General features: G+C 34.2%; 1 protein-coding gene across 2 annotated transcripts in view; it reads right to left on the minus strand.

Moving 5' to 3' along the window:
- Positions 1–18,178, minus strand: part of SPATA1 (spermatogenesis associated 1) — a 40,790-nt gene that overhangs the window by 3,133 nt on the left and 19,479 nt on the right. The window contains exons 7-13 of one of the 2 annotated variants that reach the window (XM_074376129.1): positions 13,967–14,081; positions 13,161–13,221; positions 8,726–8,837; positions 7,920–8,045; positions 4,866–5,044; positions 2,556–2,654; positions 280–364 (exon numbers count right to left, since the gene is read on the minus strand). In XM_074376129.1, coding sequence (XP_074232230.1) covers positions 280–364; positions 2,556–2,654; positions 4,866–5,044; positions 7,920–8,045; positions 8,726–8,837; positions 13,161–13,221; positions 13,967–14,081 — 777 coding nt within the window. The remainder of the gene's footprint in view (positions 1–279; positions 365–2,555; positions 2,655–4,865; positions 5,045–7,919; positions 8,046–8,725; positions 8,838–13,160; positions 13,222–13,966; positions 14,082–18,178) is intronic. The other variant, XM_074376130.1, reaches the window with a different exon arrangement.

Consider the following 18,178-nt stretch of genomic DNA (forward strand, 5'->3'; position numbering starts at 1 on the left):
TAGCTATTACAATTTAAGACTATTTAAAAATGAAGATGATAAAATACAGTACTATAAAATAATATATAATATATTTGAAACCTTCAAAAATAATCAAAAAGGCACCATTTTGGTTTTTTACATCTAATATTTCCTGAAACACTGTATAATACACACATGAAAAGGGAAAAGATATACAACTTATAATTTATAAAAAACATTGCCAAAGAGAACAATGGTTAAACAAATTTGTTCAAGTAAGTAAATTTTTTGACAAATGAAAATTTTAAGTTAACATACCTAATTGAGATTGTAAAGATGTATTAAACTTCTGTGTCAGTTCAGCTTTCAATGTGCATAAATCTGAAACTGCTCGTTTTCTCATCTATAAAAAAGAATTGCCTTTCAAAAATGAACTTTCATTTTACCTTTCTAAAATTATATAATTGTCATATTAATAAGGGTTTCTATAACAGTTTGCACTGTCTTCTCTTATTTGCCTTAAATGCCTTCACTCCCATTGGATTACTACGGTAAAATATAGGCCATAAGTTGCAACTGCTAAATATGCTACCAAATTTCATTTTTCAGTATATAAGCATCATAAAATTAAACTGTTCATAAAATTAAACTGTTCTAAAAATCTAGAGTGATAAAGAATTATACCTTTGTTCAAGTTTCAAAAATCTGTTCTCAATATATAAATATTAAAAATATTTAATTAAATATTAAAAATAGCTGAAAATAATAAAAAACAAACCAAAACCCAAAATACCCCACAACCTCTGCCCCCTAAAAATAATTACAAAAAAGAACCCTTAATTGCCAGCCCTTAGAAACTGAATAGGTACTTAAGAAATATAATAGTGTTTATTCTGTGGCAAGCGTGAATCTCTTTGATACTCCAAATTTTTTATTGAAGCATATACTGTTATTTCTCCCCATTTTACAGCAGAGGAAACTGAGGTGCCTAGAAGTTAAGTAACTTGCTCAAGGTATAAAACTAGTAAGTGGCACAGCCAGGATTCAGACTTAAGCCATCTGGTACAAGAACTCTTGCTATTCCAAGTATTGTCTGTGGACCATCAGCATTAGCATCACCTAGGAGTTTGTTAGGACTGAAGACTTTCAGGCTTTGCCCTAGACCTATTGAGTCAGACAGATACTGCTAATTTTAACAGGATGCGCAGGTGATGTCACATCGTACTGTGAGAAGCACTGATTGTGCTATAGTATCTTGAATATGGTTGCAACAGACTCAAGCTAGGTTTTCTGTCCCTTAGTTTTGTATCTTATAGGTAGTTTTGGGTAAATTATTCAGAAATCAATAATAAATTCTTATTATATCCTCTATGTGACAATTAAGCACTATTGTTAAATGTAGGATTTTTTTCTCCCAAGTCTGTAGGCTGAAAACTGAGTTCTCTCTCTTTTTTTTTCCATTTGTCTTTCCTGTTTTTTCATTAATAATTCTAATATGGGTTCAAACCATTCACATGTGATATTTATAAGGTTAAAATACACAAAAATGGTAAGAACTAATGTGTATGCTTTCTGAAGAGCACTGAGAGAGCCATAAATAAAGTCTCTGGGGGTATTTTTATTACTTCCTTCTGCCCATCCAACTATCCCTGAGTAGACAAGTTTCCACATTGAATTTCTTTCCATTTTTTGAATACACAGGAGTTTTCATTCACTGAATGAATTTTTTCTGAGTACATACTGTATAAGAATATTAAATAACTCCTTTTTTGTTTAAAATTGTCCTTTTTGTATTTTAAGTTTTAAGCTTCTCAGCGCTGAGCCAGGGTTTAGCCCTGAGAATGCTACCAGTGAAAAGAATCTAGAACTATGCTGCCCAATAGAGTAGCCACTGGCCACATGTGACTCCTTAAGTTGAAATTAACTGAAGTTAAATCTAAAAGTAAAATTCAATTCCTCAGGCACATGACAAGCTACATTTCAAGTGCTCAACATCCTTACGTGGCTAGCAGCGACCACACTGGACAGTGCAGGTATGGAACATCTCCATCATTGCAGAGAGTTCTGTTGAGCAGTGCTGAGTCTAGACAGGGGTCATTACACTGTGTTGTAAAGCTACTTCTGATAAAGAGGTGAATCGACAGCATTCATATAATATTATATATATATATATATATATATATATGAAAATAACCAGGAGAATGAGATAAGTACCCGAGAGAGGGAAAAAATTAAAATTAAATGGGAGCTCAGAGAGCTCAGTGGTTTGTCAGACTTATTTATGAATGACTCTAATATATGAAAATTACTTCTAAAATATTTTATGGAGACTCTATACTGATTCACAAGGACTTTTTCCTTTATTTCTTAGTGAAATTTTACTAAATTTTACTTTGGCTTTGTTATGAATCTTTTCACAGGATTTTGTTGTCATTCTATTTTTTTTTTCCAGTCATGCTCTTTTTTTGTTAAGTTAACAATTTTAAGGCAGTCAATCCTTATTACCCTTATGCTATTGACACCCAAAGTTAAAAACCCAAAATATTTTATTTCAAGATAAATGTTATAATCTGATTAGGGGAAATGCAAAGTACCTTAACTTCTATTATGAGTTTCATTTTGTCAGTATCCAGTTTTCTCTTAAGTTGGTCAATAGCATGCTGAACCTCAGTGATCTGGATGATAAGGTAATTCTGTATGAAATATATGAAGATGTTTTTATTTAGTATAATATGGATTCATTTTTTATTTTAATTGCCTTGCAAATATAAAGTACAAAGTGATATCAAATATCAAAAAAGCAAATCATGAAAATAACCTATTCCATAAAATAAACTTACTGCTTTAGGGTAATATTGAACTGTTGATTTCTTTAAATTTTATTTTGAGTTATAGTCAGTTTACAATGTTGTGTCAATGTCCAGTGTAGAGCACAATTTTTCAGTTATACATGAACAGATATATATTCATTGTTGTATTCTTTTTCACCATGAGCTACCACAAGATCTTGTATATATTTCCCTGTGCTATACAATGTAATCTTGTTTATCTATTCTATATATACCTGTTGGAATCTACAATTTCGATCTCCCAGTCTGTCCCTTCCCACCACCCTCCCCCCTGGCAACCACAAATTTGTATTCTATGTCTATGAGTCTGTTTCTGTTTTGTATTTATGTTCATTTGTCTTTTTCTTTTCTTTTCTTTTTTAGATTCCACATATGAGCGATCTCAAATGGTATTTTTCTTTCTCTTTCTGGCTTACTTCACTTAGAATGAACTGTTGATTTTTTTATGTCTTAGGGACCACTTTCCTTTCAGGTCTACTACCATTTTCATGTATTATAAAAATAAACAGGTATTTATAAAAGTTACCATTAAATTAGTATCATAAAAACCAATAACTATTACTATAAGAGGAATAGACTAGGTTTAAGATACTTAGCAAGGCTTTAGAAATTGGCATACTGGTTTATTAGCTGAATCAGATTAGAATTACTTTAAAATATTTAATAAAGAAATTGATCTAAAATGGTAAACATTTACTCATAGAAACAGAACAGATTGATGGCTGCCAGAGGTGGGAGGTGGGAACGGGGAAATGCGTGATGGTAGTCAAAAAGTATAAAGTTGTGGACAGAAGATAAGTAAGTTCCAGGGATGTAATGTACAGCACAGTGACTATAATTAACAGTACTGTATTGTATATTTGAAAGTTGTTAAGAGAGTAGATCTTAAAAGTTCTTATCACACACACAAAAATTATAACTGTGAGTTGATGGATGCTAATTAAACTTATTGTGGTGTCCATTTCATAATATATACATATGTCAAACCATGTTTCCACCTTAAACTAATACAATATTACATGTCAATTATACCTCAATTAAACTGGGAAAAATAGTAAACTTTTAATATTTCATCACATCTAAAGGTAAATCTACACTCAATCATAATTAGCATATTATAATACATTTTGGATAAGTGGTATAAACTAACACAAATTAAACTGATAAATGGCCTCTGGAATTTGTTTTTTAATTATATGGTGGAATTTACTCAATTGAAAAATAAACTGCAGCAGGAGGGTATAGCTCAAATGGTAGAGTACATGCTTAGCTTGCACGAGGTCCTGGGTTCAATCCCCAGTACCTTCTCTAATAATAAACAAACAAACCTAATTACCACCCCCCTAAAAAAAACTTCATGTCTTTCATCTGTCAAGATTCAAGATTATTTAAAAAAAATGAATTGACCAAAATTTAATATAATTTAATAATTTCTTTAGAATATCACTACCTTTAGATTCTGTCGTTATCAAACCACTCTCGCCAATCCCAACTGAAGGAAAAGGAATGCAGTGATCACTATTACTTTCTTGACATACTTCATCAGGTACTTATTTCTTTCCCAGAGAATCAGAAAGTGATCCTTTCTCTGGCACAGAGGTAGATCCTAATTAGTCTAAGTCAGTGTATAGTGTTTCCTGGTAATTATGACCAATCCAGGGTAGGCCTGGTTGATCCCCATCCAGGTTAAAAGGGAAAGTTTTAAATATTTCATGCATCTGGGAGAGGCTGTCTCTTGTTCTGGAGGCACGTAGCCCTACTTGCCATAGGCAACTCTGATGGTATCATGAGAAAAAGCAGCCTTAGAAAGAAGCCGATACTGAAAATAACAGGGAGAAAATATATAATCAGAGGCACTTCGGCCTTTAAGGACATCATAAGCTGCTGATTGTTATTTCCTTAGTTCCCATTACATGAGATCATGAATTTACTTATTATTTCAGCCAGGTTTGTTACCAGTAGCCCAAAACATCCTAGATACGGTAACACTAACATTACAAAGCATGTATTTTAAACAGAACTTCTCTAACAGAATGTGAACATATTTAGCAGTACCTTAGAGTCTGTGATGTTTGCCAGATTCTTTGGTCTCATCTTGATCTCCCTGGCTTCAAGTTGCATGAGCAATTTTTTATAGTAAAGTTCCAAATCTTCTCGAAGTTTTGTTAAAATCTCCTCCAACGATGCTGTCAATTTCTTTGTTTCAATGTACTTTTTCTTCCAAATATCACAGGCTACGAAAAGAGAAAAGGCTATAGTTTGATTAAACTTTTCAACCTGAAGAAGACCCTAGAGTTAATTTAAACCATTCCTCTCCCCTCTCCTTCCCCTCTTATATGCTGAGGAAATTAGAGCTAAGATAATAAAAGGACCTGCCTACAAATATAATAAAATAGTGATAAATCCAGGAACCAAAACCAAGTTCTTCTTTAAGCTTGTAATTTTTTTTAAGAAAATCTTTCTTAAAAATACTACTTATAGCAAAATGTTTATATTTTTAATTTTGATTACTTTTATCCATAATCTGATTTGAATTCGCTATTTATATAATTAAAGCTAAGAAAGAAAAGGCAAAAATATATTTTTTCAGATTTTCTTTGTTTTTTTAGCCCCTAAAAAAACTTATTTTGTGAAATCAGCTGATTTTGATTTATCATTTATCAAAATTATTCCAAATATATCCCCAAACTTCCGTAGAGCAGAATTTCTTAAACCTGAGACTTCTGATTGAGAATATTCAAAATGAAACTGTGCCAGTTTAGAGACATCAATGAGCATCTAAATATAAACTTAACAGGAATACAAACTGCAAGCTGGTATATCAGAATATGCTTATGTTTCTTTTTTTAAGATTATCAAAGAAATGAAAACCCCAAATTAAAAAATTCTATAAGGTGATTTAGTTAAAAATATATAACCATATATATATGTGTGTGTGTGTGTATGTGTATATATATATATGTGTGTGTGTGTGTGTGTGTATATATATAAAACTTTAACTGAAGATTTTAGCTATTCATTTCCCTCATGCCCTATATCCAACCCCTCAGCAAGGTCTACGAGTACCATTGCCAAAATACTGACTTCAGTCTCTGGCACGTTCTCCCTTCTTCAATGCTGCATTCCTCAGCAACCCACTCTCATCTTTTGAAAGCTGTGTTACCTTTTGAAAAGTCTCTCTGCTTCCACTCTTGCCCCTCAGGCTATTCCATACAGTAGCCATTTCTGACGTTTCTTAAATATTTTAAAAATCATGGAAATCTCTAGCTTAAAAATTCTCCAATGGCTTCCCACATTACTTGTAATAAAATCCAAATTCTTGAAGGAGCCTATCTGTTCCTTGCTGACCTTTTGATTTTCTCCCTCTACATTCCTCCTTATTTATCACACTCCAGCCACACTGGTCCTTAATTCTGCAAGCTTAGTTCTATCTCTGCACCTTGACTTTTAGTGTTCCTCCTGTTCAAACTCTTTTCCCCCATCTCTTTACATGCCTGCTATTTTATTAAACAGACCTGAAGGATATCTCCTCAGAGAAGCCTTCCTTGAACACCCCAGCTAAAACATCTCTCCTGTTCCATCCCTCTTTACTTCGCTCTTTTAAATGGATTTCATGGCTCTAATCAGTAGCTGACATTGTCTTACTTGTTCACTGTTTGTCTCCTCCCATTAGAGGCAAGTTCCTCAAGGGCAGGGCCATGTTTGACTTGTTTACTGCTGTATCCTCAGCATTTACAACAATGCTGAGAAGTCAGGCACATAGTAGACTCAGTAAACATTTGACAGCTGATACATGCCTTTTATCTAGAAACATTCCTGTTGAAATAGAAAGTGACGAATCATTTCCATTTTATAAATAGAAAGAGTGAGGCACAAAGAGGAGAAACAACTTGCCTAAGTAAAAAGATTATTCTGGTATTAGAATCCTGGTCCTGTGATCTCTAATCCATTACTCAAATTTGATAAAATCGCTCTTTTAACAGTACAACAAGGCCAGATCATTGCCACCACTTCTGCGATATACTTTAATTACGAAGTAGAACCTGAAGAAATACCCCCTGACATTGTCCATAACCTCCAGGCAAACCTAGTACTGAAGCAAGAGTTTTGCTGTGAATTAACAATCTTAAAAGCAGTTAATCCCCGTATATACCTTTTACCCTTTTTATCCTCATATACAACCCAAAATACAGGCCTCTCAAATTATTTAACATCTCTCAAACCATTTTCCTATACTTCCTCCACCTTGGCTCATTTTTCCATTTCTACCATCCTAACAACACTTTCTAATTCTTTTGCCGGGAAACTATTTTTCCTGCCTCATTTATCTCATTCATTCATTCATGCATTCAGTTTAGCAAAGCAGACAGACACACATACCAAAAAACTGAGCACCTAGGAAGACTAAGGCACTGAAAGAAGGCTTCCAGAGTGATACCCAAGCTGAGATTGAAAGACTAGTAGGAAATAGCCAGGAATGGGGGAGAAGGGAGCGGAAGGAGATAGGAAGAGATGCAGACGACAGAGGGATAACAATGCCTGACAGCCTGCAGCCCAGAGGCGGCACGCTCCAGCTTCTAGGGTGTCTACCACTTTTCCTGGAAGCCCTCCTTCCTCTCCTCCATCTAATTTAGGCGTTTTCTACCTCCATACTCCTATGCACAGGATTTGTAACTCCTTTATCCCAGCAGTCATCGGGATGTATCACTACTACTGAACTTGACCATCATTTCCCCACGGCACTGAAAGCACTTTGAAGGCAGGGACAAAATTGTGTTGGCCTATTAGTATCTCCTCCATAGAACAGGGGCTAAATTCAGTAGGCACTTAATAAGTACTTCATTCATTAATAAATGAATGTTAAAATGAATAAACAAATGTAAATTTAAAAAAAAATTGAATTTTACTAAAACCATGTTGTGTTTATTATATAAAGTAGAATTAAACAATGATTTCACCTTTCCTATACTGAACTTATATCTATATGTACCACTTAAACTATACTAGTAAAATAGTAAGCATTATCATTTTATCATTTACTCCAAAGGCATAAGTTATGTAAAATTTGAGTTTCCTTTATAGTGATAAAAGATGTGTAACAAACTTTACCATGATATTGCTTCAATTTGCCTTGTTCAAATAGCCTTTCAGCTTTTTTTATTAGTTCTCCTCTAATTCTTTCCAGATATCTTCTTTCTTCCTTCACTTGTTTCATTTGTTCGATAATCTTCTCTCCTAAAGGATTATAACCCATACTCATCAATGTCTAAAAGCTAAAAGATGGTTCATATCCTAAAATACAGATTAGAAAACTAAGAAGTGCTTAAAACAGCAAGTATACATTTTACTGTTTTTCTAGCTGCAGTATAGCATTTGCCACCATGGAAAACACTGAGAAGTTATTTCGGTAAATAAGAGTGATACACAGGGGACCTATATATATGTAAACAATACAGTATGTCTTTTCTGCATTTATATTCATGTAGAGAAACTAGGTAAAGCTCATGTAGTTATACTTCTTGGCTTAATTCTTTAAGTGACTTTATCTTGGGTCCAAAGTTCTTGTACTTAAATCTTACATGGAAAATGCATATATTAGAGTATATACTTAAAAAGCAGAAACAATATTAATGACATACATATGCAGTAATCAACATAATAGTTACATACCTTAAAATAATTTAACTTTTTGTGGTAAAATATACATAACTAACCATTTTAACTATATTTAAATGCACAGTTCAATGGCATTGTATACATTCACAGTGTTCTGCAACCACCACCCTCATTCATCTCCAGAACTTTTTTATCTTCCCAAACTGAAACTCTGTACCCACTAAGCTATTAACTCTCCATTCACATTATTCAATTTTACTTCACAAAATCATCTGTACTTACGGTATTATCATACTTACTCTCAATCTGTAATAAAGAGATATCAGTTATTCTTGGAGAAAGAACAGGTCGACAAGGAACTGAAGGAAAATCAATAAGATCTGGTAGGGTGAGGTACTCGGTTTTACTTATCTGTAAGCAAACATGAAAATCAGGGCGATCTGGTAGGATGACACATCTGTAAATATCCGATAATGCGCAATAGCAATGCACTGTTTTACTTATGTGGTGATGAACTCCCAAATCTGCCTTTGTAACTATAGACCCTGTCTTGTGCTTTAGCTTCCTCATTCCACTATTACTTGGATATTATACACAGGAGCTTTAAACTTAAAATTTAAAAAGAAGGGGAAGAAAAGAATCCATATTCCTTTCTAAACATGACTTCCTTCCAAGATTTCTGATTTCAGTCACTTGTTATGACAACTTTTAAATGTTGCTCAGATGCCTATTGATTTTTTTTCATCTTGAGCCAATTCTGATCATTTATATTTGCTTAGAGAATTAGAAATCTTATCACATTTTTAAATTTTAGCATACATTTTACTCATATTATTTTATCACCTCTGTATTTGTGTTATATTGCCTTCATCTCAACTAATTGTTGTGTTTCTACCTGTTTTTGAGAAACCACCTCATGCCTTGCCAATGTTGACGTTTCTCCCACTACCACTTTGTAGATCTTGAATTGCTTTCAATCCTACTGGGCTTTTTACTTCTGGAACTTATTAGTTTCTACTTTTAACTTCATTAAGCCCTCACCCCTGCTTTTTTGTTTCATTATTCTTTTCTAGTTTATTGCATTTTATTTTCTTGACTTACAAGGTCAGGTTCCCATGTGATAATGGCAACTACCTAAATTAAATTAAATCCACATATGCTTTCAACTACTATAAAGGGAAAGCAAATAAAATCACCCATAATTTATGTCAATAGCATAACTAGAATACAGGATCTTCAAATTTACATATATTTTAATTCACATGTAAGTGTGGAAATAAATACCTTAGACCAGCAGAGTGTGCTCAGGGGCCCACATCTGAGCAGAGTCAGATGGGGACTATGCATTAGAGAACACTACACTCAGACAACACAGTAAACATCATCACAATTTAAAGGAGAGGGTCCTGCATGTGGTGGAGGAATACTGAGAGTAAGGATATGAACTGGCAAATCAGAGCCCTTTGTATGAGGAATCCAAAAGAAAGGGGCTTTTAAAACATAGGGAGCCAAAGGTGGTAATTAAGAGAAGACATAACTATTGGATGAGAGGAAATGCTTTGGAAGCAAGAGCTGCTCCTTCAGGGTTAGATGGTAAGACAAAAGAAAGTGGTCACGATAAGAACTTTGTTGAACTAAATTAGCAGGAAAGAACCCAAAGAAAGAAGACCACTTCCCCTAAAGACCTCATCTATTTAAAAATACATAAATAACTGCATTTCACTATCACAGAAGAGAGCACTCAATCTATGAACTAGAATAAACCACCGGAACACCACTCCCTCTCTGTAAGAACACCTGCTGCTATTCAAACAGAAAAATTCAACACAAATGAACACAGACAACATCTACAAAATAATCTATCATCCAAAGTTACTTTTTGAAAACCCACAAAATTTAGAACTAAAAAAACCCAAAACAAAACCAGCAGCAAAGAAGCAGAGAAAAGCTTAACAATATTCCCAACATAGACTAAAATACTTTTAGATACTAATGAATACTATAAATAATAAAATTAGAAACTCAGAATAAAAATGAAAAAAAAAATAGGAAGATGTAAAATGGAAATTGACCAAACTGAAGAAAGAAATTAAAGAAAAAACAGAATTATCTCAGAAATAAATAGCAGGTATCCAAAAAAGGAAAAGGTATGATAAATAGGTAAGATACGGTAAGGGTAATGGAGAATAGAGCTAAAAGGACAAAGAAAATGAAACATAAAGAAAATAGTAAACTGGATCAGAGAGAAAGTAATAGATAAAAGGTAAGGAAGACCTAAGAGGAGACTAGTTAGGGTCCCTGGGGGGAAAACATGGAATGGATCTGCTATTTAAATTTTTTTCTAGAATTAAAATTTCTTGAAATAAAAGAAGTCCTGATCTGCATACTGGAAGGGCCCACTGGGTATCCAGAAAAACCGAACTTAGAACTCTCAACTGAGACATAGCTTGATAAAACTACCGCACATTAGAGGAACGCTCTGGCTTTCCAGACAAAAATACCCAAGCCAGTTTACAAAGAAAAGAAAATCAGGTTGGTATCATACTTCTTAACAGTAACATAAAAAACAAGACATCAGTAGAGCAACATTTTAATAAACTCAAGGAAAAATTGTGTAAACCAAGGATGTTACAGCCAATCAAGCTATCCTTCCAGTATCAAGGCTCTAAAGCAGGAATAAGCAAATTTCTCGTGCAAAAGACCTTAGAGTTAGTAATTAAGGTCTTGTGGGCCACATATGGTATTTGTCATAATTCTTCTTTTTTTCAACTTTTTTTAAAATGTAAAAAACGTTTTTAGATCCCAGGCCTCACAAAACAGGCTGCAGGCACTGTTTGCCTACTCCTGCTCTAGACAAAGTTTTAAATGCACAAGAAGTAAGGGACTGTACTTACGAGCTTTTCCTTGTAAGTGGAACTTAACCGAACCAAGAAATGATTGAAAAGTCTTCTGCAAAACAACTGGCAGTAAGTGCTGAACATATTTAATTATAGATGTGAGACTAAAACAAAAGTGAGGGAGATAAGACCAGAAGCAAAGCCCATAAATGTTCTGTTCTTTGACAAAGTAGAAATAACACAACTGAAAGTATATGAGAGGAGAAAGGAGAGGGAAAGATTATTTTTTAATTGCCCTGAATATAGAAGTAGGAGTCAGAGAATAATTTTAGAGGCTACAAACCAAAATTAGGAGCATAAATTTAAAGAAGGGAAAAACGAGGGCTAGGAATACTAGCATAGATTTGTATTAGTATAAAGTTAAACATTAGAACAAAGATTCAACCTTCCCAAATACTGAGGCGCGTAGTTCAAATAAACTGCATAACAACACACAGTAACTAAAACATAAAGTAAAATGACAAATCTGAGGTCCAACATATAAGTCTTAGCAATAACATAAGTGGACATAACTCATCTACTAAATGAAAACGACTTTCAGGCTGGCTCACATAGTAAAATCCAACTCCAGGCAGTCTGCTCAAGACATACCTAAAACAAAGCAATTCAGAGAAGCTGGGGGAAAAAAAAAGTGGAGGAGGAAGATAGGAATATACCAAATAAATGTAAACACAAAGAAAGGAGAAGTTTGTATCTTGATATGTGATAAGGGAGAATTCAGGATGAAAAAGCATTTAAGGAGTCAAAGAAGGACATATCACAATGCGAAAGTGATATTAATATTCACATAAGAATAACTTTGTGCCTGACAATATATATAAATCTAAATAAATAAAAAAACTATATCACAGGAGATTCTAATATACTATTCTCAGTCCAAGACATAGAAAGAAAATGTGGGAAAAAAGAAGGATATGGAACACTTAAACAACATATCCAGCAAGGTACACCATAGACAAGCACAGAGTAGGAGAAAAATTTACAACATACATAAGCATCAAAAGACTACCTTCCAGAGTATATTAAAAACTCCTACTAATCAGAAATACATGGCAGACAACACAGTAGAAATACCTGAAACAACAGCTCAAAAAGCAGTTACCAAAACAGAGTCCACAAAATATAAAAACACGATCAACTTTATGGGTAATCTGGGAAATACAAACCACAGTGAAATAGCATTAAGCTTCCCACCAGATGGAAAATTTTTAAGGTGTGAAGATAGCATGTTTTGTTAATATCCAGCAACAATAAAAAAAATCATTCGCTAAAGATGGCATGCCTTTGCTCCCAAACTCGAAGGCTCTGAACTGTGAGTCTCCTATCAGGGCTTGTCTCAGACCCCATTCAGCATTCCAATCTACTACGTAGCAAGCATCACTGGACCTGATGGATGTTAGCACACAAGTGGCAGCACTGCTTGCTCTGTCTCTTGGATCACCTTGTGAGCCTCCTCTTGCTTTGGGCCCACTCAAAGTTGACAGTCTTTTGGATTACTTGATTTAAAAAAAAAAAAAATGGAGCAATGCATCTGAATGCAGTAAATCTCTCTCCAAATTCCAAAGAGGTCCATTAGGTGACTCATTCTCCATGGTAGCTGGGGCAAGGCACAAAAACCTGGCTTTTACTTCAAAGGGCATATCTCATCATGTCCCAGAGCATGAAACCCTCAGAAATCTCACTGAATTGCAGGCTCCTGAATTTTCTTGAGGGTTATCTCCCTTCCTCTACATGGAAAATTAGAAAACTTAGACATTTTAGTCTGCAGTTTCATTTCACTTTCAGTATAAATATTATTTTGCAATGTAACATCTAAACGAAAATTTAAAATTCATACCTGATTGTCCTCTCTTCTAATGATATTAACTCTATCATCTTCATTTTTCCAAAGAAACTGACTTAAAGGAAATGACAGATTTGAAAGTCATATTAAAAAATGATTCCATGCATATTAACTTTTCATGTCTTAAATTTTTATTCAATATTCTAGAAACACAAATAAAACATTAAAATTTTAAAAAGTCAGCTTGAACCATGATCTTTCAAACTCATAAAGGATTAACATAAACTACATTTAGTATGAGTTATAAAACAACATTTCATTATAGCTAAATTCAAGTCACAGTCCAATATCTATAGCAAGGTAAACTAACTGCAAATTTTGTAAACATACTTTGTTTATAGTTCTTTTGTGGCTAATTGTTTAGAGGATTCCTTATCTTAATTTCAGAAGACTATATGCAAAACTGCGGTTTAAGTAGTATAATTTTGATTGAAATAATACCAATGTGAAACTCAAGCATAATGATTAGTTTACTAATAACCAAGAATCTAAGAGAGGCAGAAAAGCTAGTTCTAAGAGAGGCAAATGAAGACAGAAACTTTTCTGTCATTAGATTGCCCTGATGACAAAGGATTACAACAGAAGCAATTTAAACAACAAATTACCCCCTCATTAAATTAGAGAGAAATATTTGTCTATAATAGTAAAGATCAGAATTAAGATAATTATAACTAAAAATATCACTAATTTTACTCATATTTTTGTTCTAACTAGAAGTCTTCATAACTTGGCCTGGATATCTCACTTTTTTCTTATAGATTTAGGTTATGACATGTAGAATCAACATCCATACTAATTACCTTTTTTTGCTGCTACAATAATCATTATCTGAATCTTCCAGTGATCCTGGCAATTCAGAATTTCCCACTTGATTTTTTCCGGTCTGAGTTTCACTTGGAGTGGTTTTTCCCCCAGCTGATGTTGATGTTCATCCATAGCAAATAAAGTTCATAATATTAAGAAAATACTAGAATAATTTTTTGTTTTTATATGTACATACTATATATTCCTGTCACATGTTTCAGATTCTCCATGAATTTTACTATACCTGATATAAGGCAATAATTTCCAAACTGAATTTCATAAACCATTAGCTTATATGAAAGGAGAATTCTTTGGTCCATGCAGTTTGGGAAAAATTGGATTAAACAATCCCAACAGGAACAGAAATCACACACACACATCCCCCCACCCACCCACACGCACACACACATCCCCCCACCCACCCACACGCACACACACATCCCCCCAACCACCCACCCACATGCACACACACATCCCTATTGCAGGATTTCTCTGTTTTTATGTACAGTGTGAAACTGCAAGAGGGGGTAAGTTGGGTTTTACTCCAACTTAGCTGTCTTTAGAAAGCTTTTGCCGAAAGTGTCTTTTACAATAGTATTCTGAGGATCCTTCTTTGGAAAGCACTGGTATAAATACAGAGCATATATGTCATTTGTTATTTCATATACATTTCCATTTATAAAATCTCCCTTCATATGAAAAGAACTTCTCCAGATAGGAAAACCACACAATGTCTTTAAAACATTAACACCAACACTCCACATGATCTATGTGAACAAAAGATCTATGAACCTGGCATTGTTATGCAGATTTTTTTCCCCTTGGAGAAATAAAGTTCTTCTTTCAATTTAGAAAAAATTAGAGTCATGTTAATATTTGAAAAGTTATTTTACAAGAGTTGTCACAATATTTTGCAAACTGAAGCCCATATTGGTTTAATTTTAGCCTGGTTGCTACCACTTATTTCCCAGCTGGCATTGGAATAGTCATTTAAGGACAACAAACAGGGATTTTCTAAAAGATACATTCAAGGCAAAATGAACAAAGAATGGATGTATCAGCTGTTTAAAGGCTAATAGTAAAGTACCACTCCCCTCACCTGTCCCAAAAAAGAAATAACAATGCAAAACTAAATAGATTCTGAGTTACATTTTGGTAGGAATACAGGGCATGTATCTCTTATAGCTAATTATAGGGCATGATGCAATGCACCATTCAATTCCATACGCAATTTAATAAGAAAAAGAAAGCAGGTCTATTTACTTTTGAAAAAAAACAGTGTTTTGAGAACAATAGTAGATGTCCATATAAAACATTACAGATGCACAGAAAAGGGAGTAATAACTGTGAAACTATGTTTTGAACTGTGAAATGTTTGCCTGGCAAAGAAGAGAGAAAGAGGAATTTAAGCAAAGAAAATGGCATTTGCAAGACAAAGTACTCACGTATAACAGCATTTTTGGCAATAGTGAAAAAATTTCAGTGTTACTCTAGCACATTGCTGTGAAGCGTGGGCTTTAGTCAAACACACAAGAGCTCAGATCCTGGCATTATGACAGCAGGTGTGACCGCAGGTAAGTTGTTTCTCTAACTTCAGTTTCTTTATCTCTAAAATGGCACCGTGCATGTGAAGCACTCAGCACAATACCCAATCCTTAGAAGTCTCTAGACGTCAAGTTCTGATTTCTATTCCATTGCATTTCCAAGTTCAGGTCTTTATTACCTCAGTCAGTCTCCATATTGTCACCTATGTTGTTTCTCTAGAACTGAAATCCAAACGTGCCACTCCTATTAAAAACTTCAGATGGCTTCCCATTGCCTACAAAATATTTTAGCTTTGCAAGCAAGGATCTTACGGATCAATCCCTACCTACCTCCAGTTGTACTACAGGGTACTTCTTTCTCCCCTTCCTACCACCAAACTGCAATAATAATAGTACTATTACTAATAATACCTAAAAATTGTTGAACCAACAACCACATTAAACAAATTCCGAAAGCTCCATCCGTATCATAACCTATATGAAGAAAGTCTTCTGGAGTTAGGCAGTGAACAATCTACATGGCTGAACATTTGTAGCCCTAGGTTTGAAGTCAGAGTATGAAGCGTTCTCTACGCTGTCTTAAGGAATGTGGGCCTTAAACAGTAATCAGAGAGACTTTCAAGGGTTTTTTAAGTAGGGAGATAAATAATTCTACTTGAAATAAGAAGAATGATGCTGACAGCACTCAAGAGGATAGATTGGAAAGGAGATTATATAGTACAAGCAAGGAGGCTAGGCAAGGTAGTTTTTAAGGTTCCTTTAGACTAAGAATCTGTCATTCTACAATAAGGAAATTTTCAAAGCTCACAGTCTGAACAACTGGATGAATTATGAAGTGAAAGAAGTTAAGCAAGCATACTGGTTTGGGGGCAATGACAGAGTTGAGTATTACACATGTTAAAGTTGAGGCATGTCAAAATGTAGAGATGTGTAGCACTGACCCATGGGAAAGAACAAAAGATAACTAATGGAAGAGACTATCCATTTTAACATGCAAAAATGGGTAAAGCAATACTTCTCTCCTCCTTCATTAAAGGACTTACAAAACATTCTGTGCATATTCCTACCAGCCATATTTGATGATGTCACAATGTTAGAGCTCAGATATTTTGTATTCTCAGGCACTACTAAACAGAAGCTTGACAATTTTAAGAAACTGCACAACTGTCATCAATAAATGGTAATGTACATATGGAAAAAAATTAAGGAACTCCATTTCACATTACACATAAAAATTAATTTCTGATATATTAAAGAACTAAATGTGAAAGGCAAACCATAGAATGTTTGTAATATAATACAGGACCCTATTTTCATAGTCTCAGGGTAGGAAAAAAGAATTTTTAAAGAAGGCATAAATAGCATTAATCATAAAAGAAAATGGCAATAAATTTGACTATATTAAAACTTAAGAACTGCAGTTCCACTTCTGCTTAGAATGTAGAATGTCAAAAGAGTCCTCCCACCTGAACAAGGAGAAACACTTATATAATCTTCTTGAACTTATATAATTCTTCTTGAACTCATCAGAGTTGAGGTAGCAACGAATCAGATTTCAATTCCCTCGAAAGAGAAAATAAACTAATTGTTTCATTTCTGGCAGAGCACAGAAGGAAGTGGTAACTGTCTTAAAAGAAGTAAGAATAAAACAGCTAAAGTCTTAAGGAATTCTAAAGGCTAATGTGGGCTATCAAGACAATCTGTAATCTCTCATCCCTAGACACTAAAGATAGTCAATACTTAATAGCAAGCTCCTTCCATGTGCCTGTATCACATGCTCACAAGAAAGACTGGGGGCAGGGCAGGAGACTCAAAAGAGCCATCAATGGCACACAGGTATGAAATGTCATCCTCTTAACACTCCTCTCTCACACAAAGCAAAAGCCTTAAGCCAATGGGGAGGAGTAGGAAACTCCCGTCCTAGGGTTCAGACAAAAATCCACTGGCTCTGGAGGAAAAATGGAAGCAAAAGCCATCTACCCTAGAAGGAAAAGCAGATAACTTCCCTTCCACCAACAGTAGCCTTGTAAAGTCTTACCACTGAGGAGGTGGTAGGAAATCATCCCACCACCAGTCCTAGGAAAAGGCAAAAGGAATTGTAGAAGCAAAAGCTGCCAGGATCATCTTGGGTCCAGGATCACATACATAAAAAGCATAGGTTTACCGGGTGAGGGGAAAGAAACTCTCCTAAATTTAAAAAGTCATTTTCCCCTTATTTTTAAACTCTTTAAATGATAACTCACAGTATAAAGTAAAAATGGTAAAAAAAAATATATAGAGAAAGAGTTTATAACATATGTAGAAGTAAGATGTATAATAACAATACCACAAAAGATTTGAGGGAAGAAATAGATTTATACTGCTAAGGCTCTTACACTATATAAAAAGTTGTATGTGTTTTGAAAGTATACTTGAAATTAAAGGTGTATAATGCACAGCCTAGAGGAACTTTCTTAAAGGACTAGATAGTAAGTATTTCAGATTTGCAGACCATATGGTCTTTGTCACAACTACTTAACTCTGTAGTACAAAAGCAGTCATTGACAATATGTAAACTACAGGGCACAGGTGTGGTCCAATAAAAGTTTATTTATAAAAAATAAGCCATAGGGCATGGATCAAAATTTAAAAAATAACAATAGGTGTTTGCTAACCTCCACTCTA

This window comes from Camelus bactrianus, chromosome 13 (genome assembly GCF_048773025.1).
Source record: "Camelus bactrianus isolate YW-2024 breed Bactrian camel chromosome 13, ASM4877302v1, whole genome shotgun sequence".
NCBI lineage: Eukaryota > Metazoa > Chordata > Mammalia > Artiodactyla > Camelidae > Camelus > Camelus bactrianus.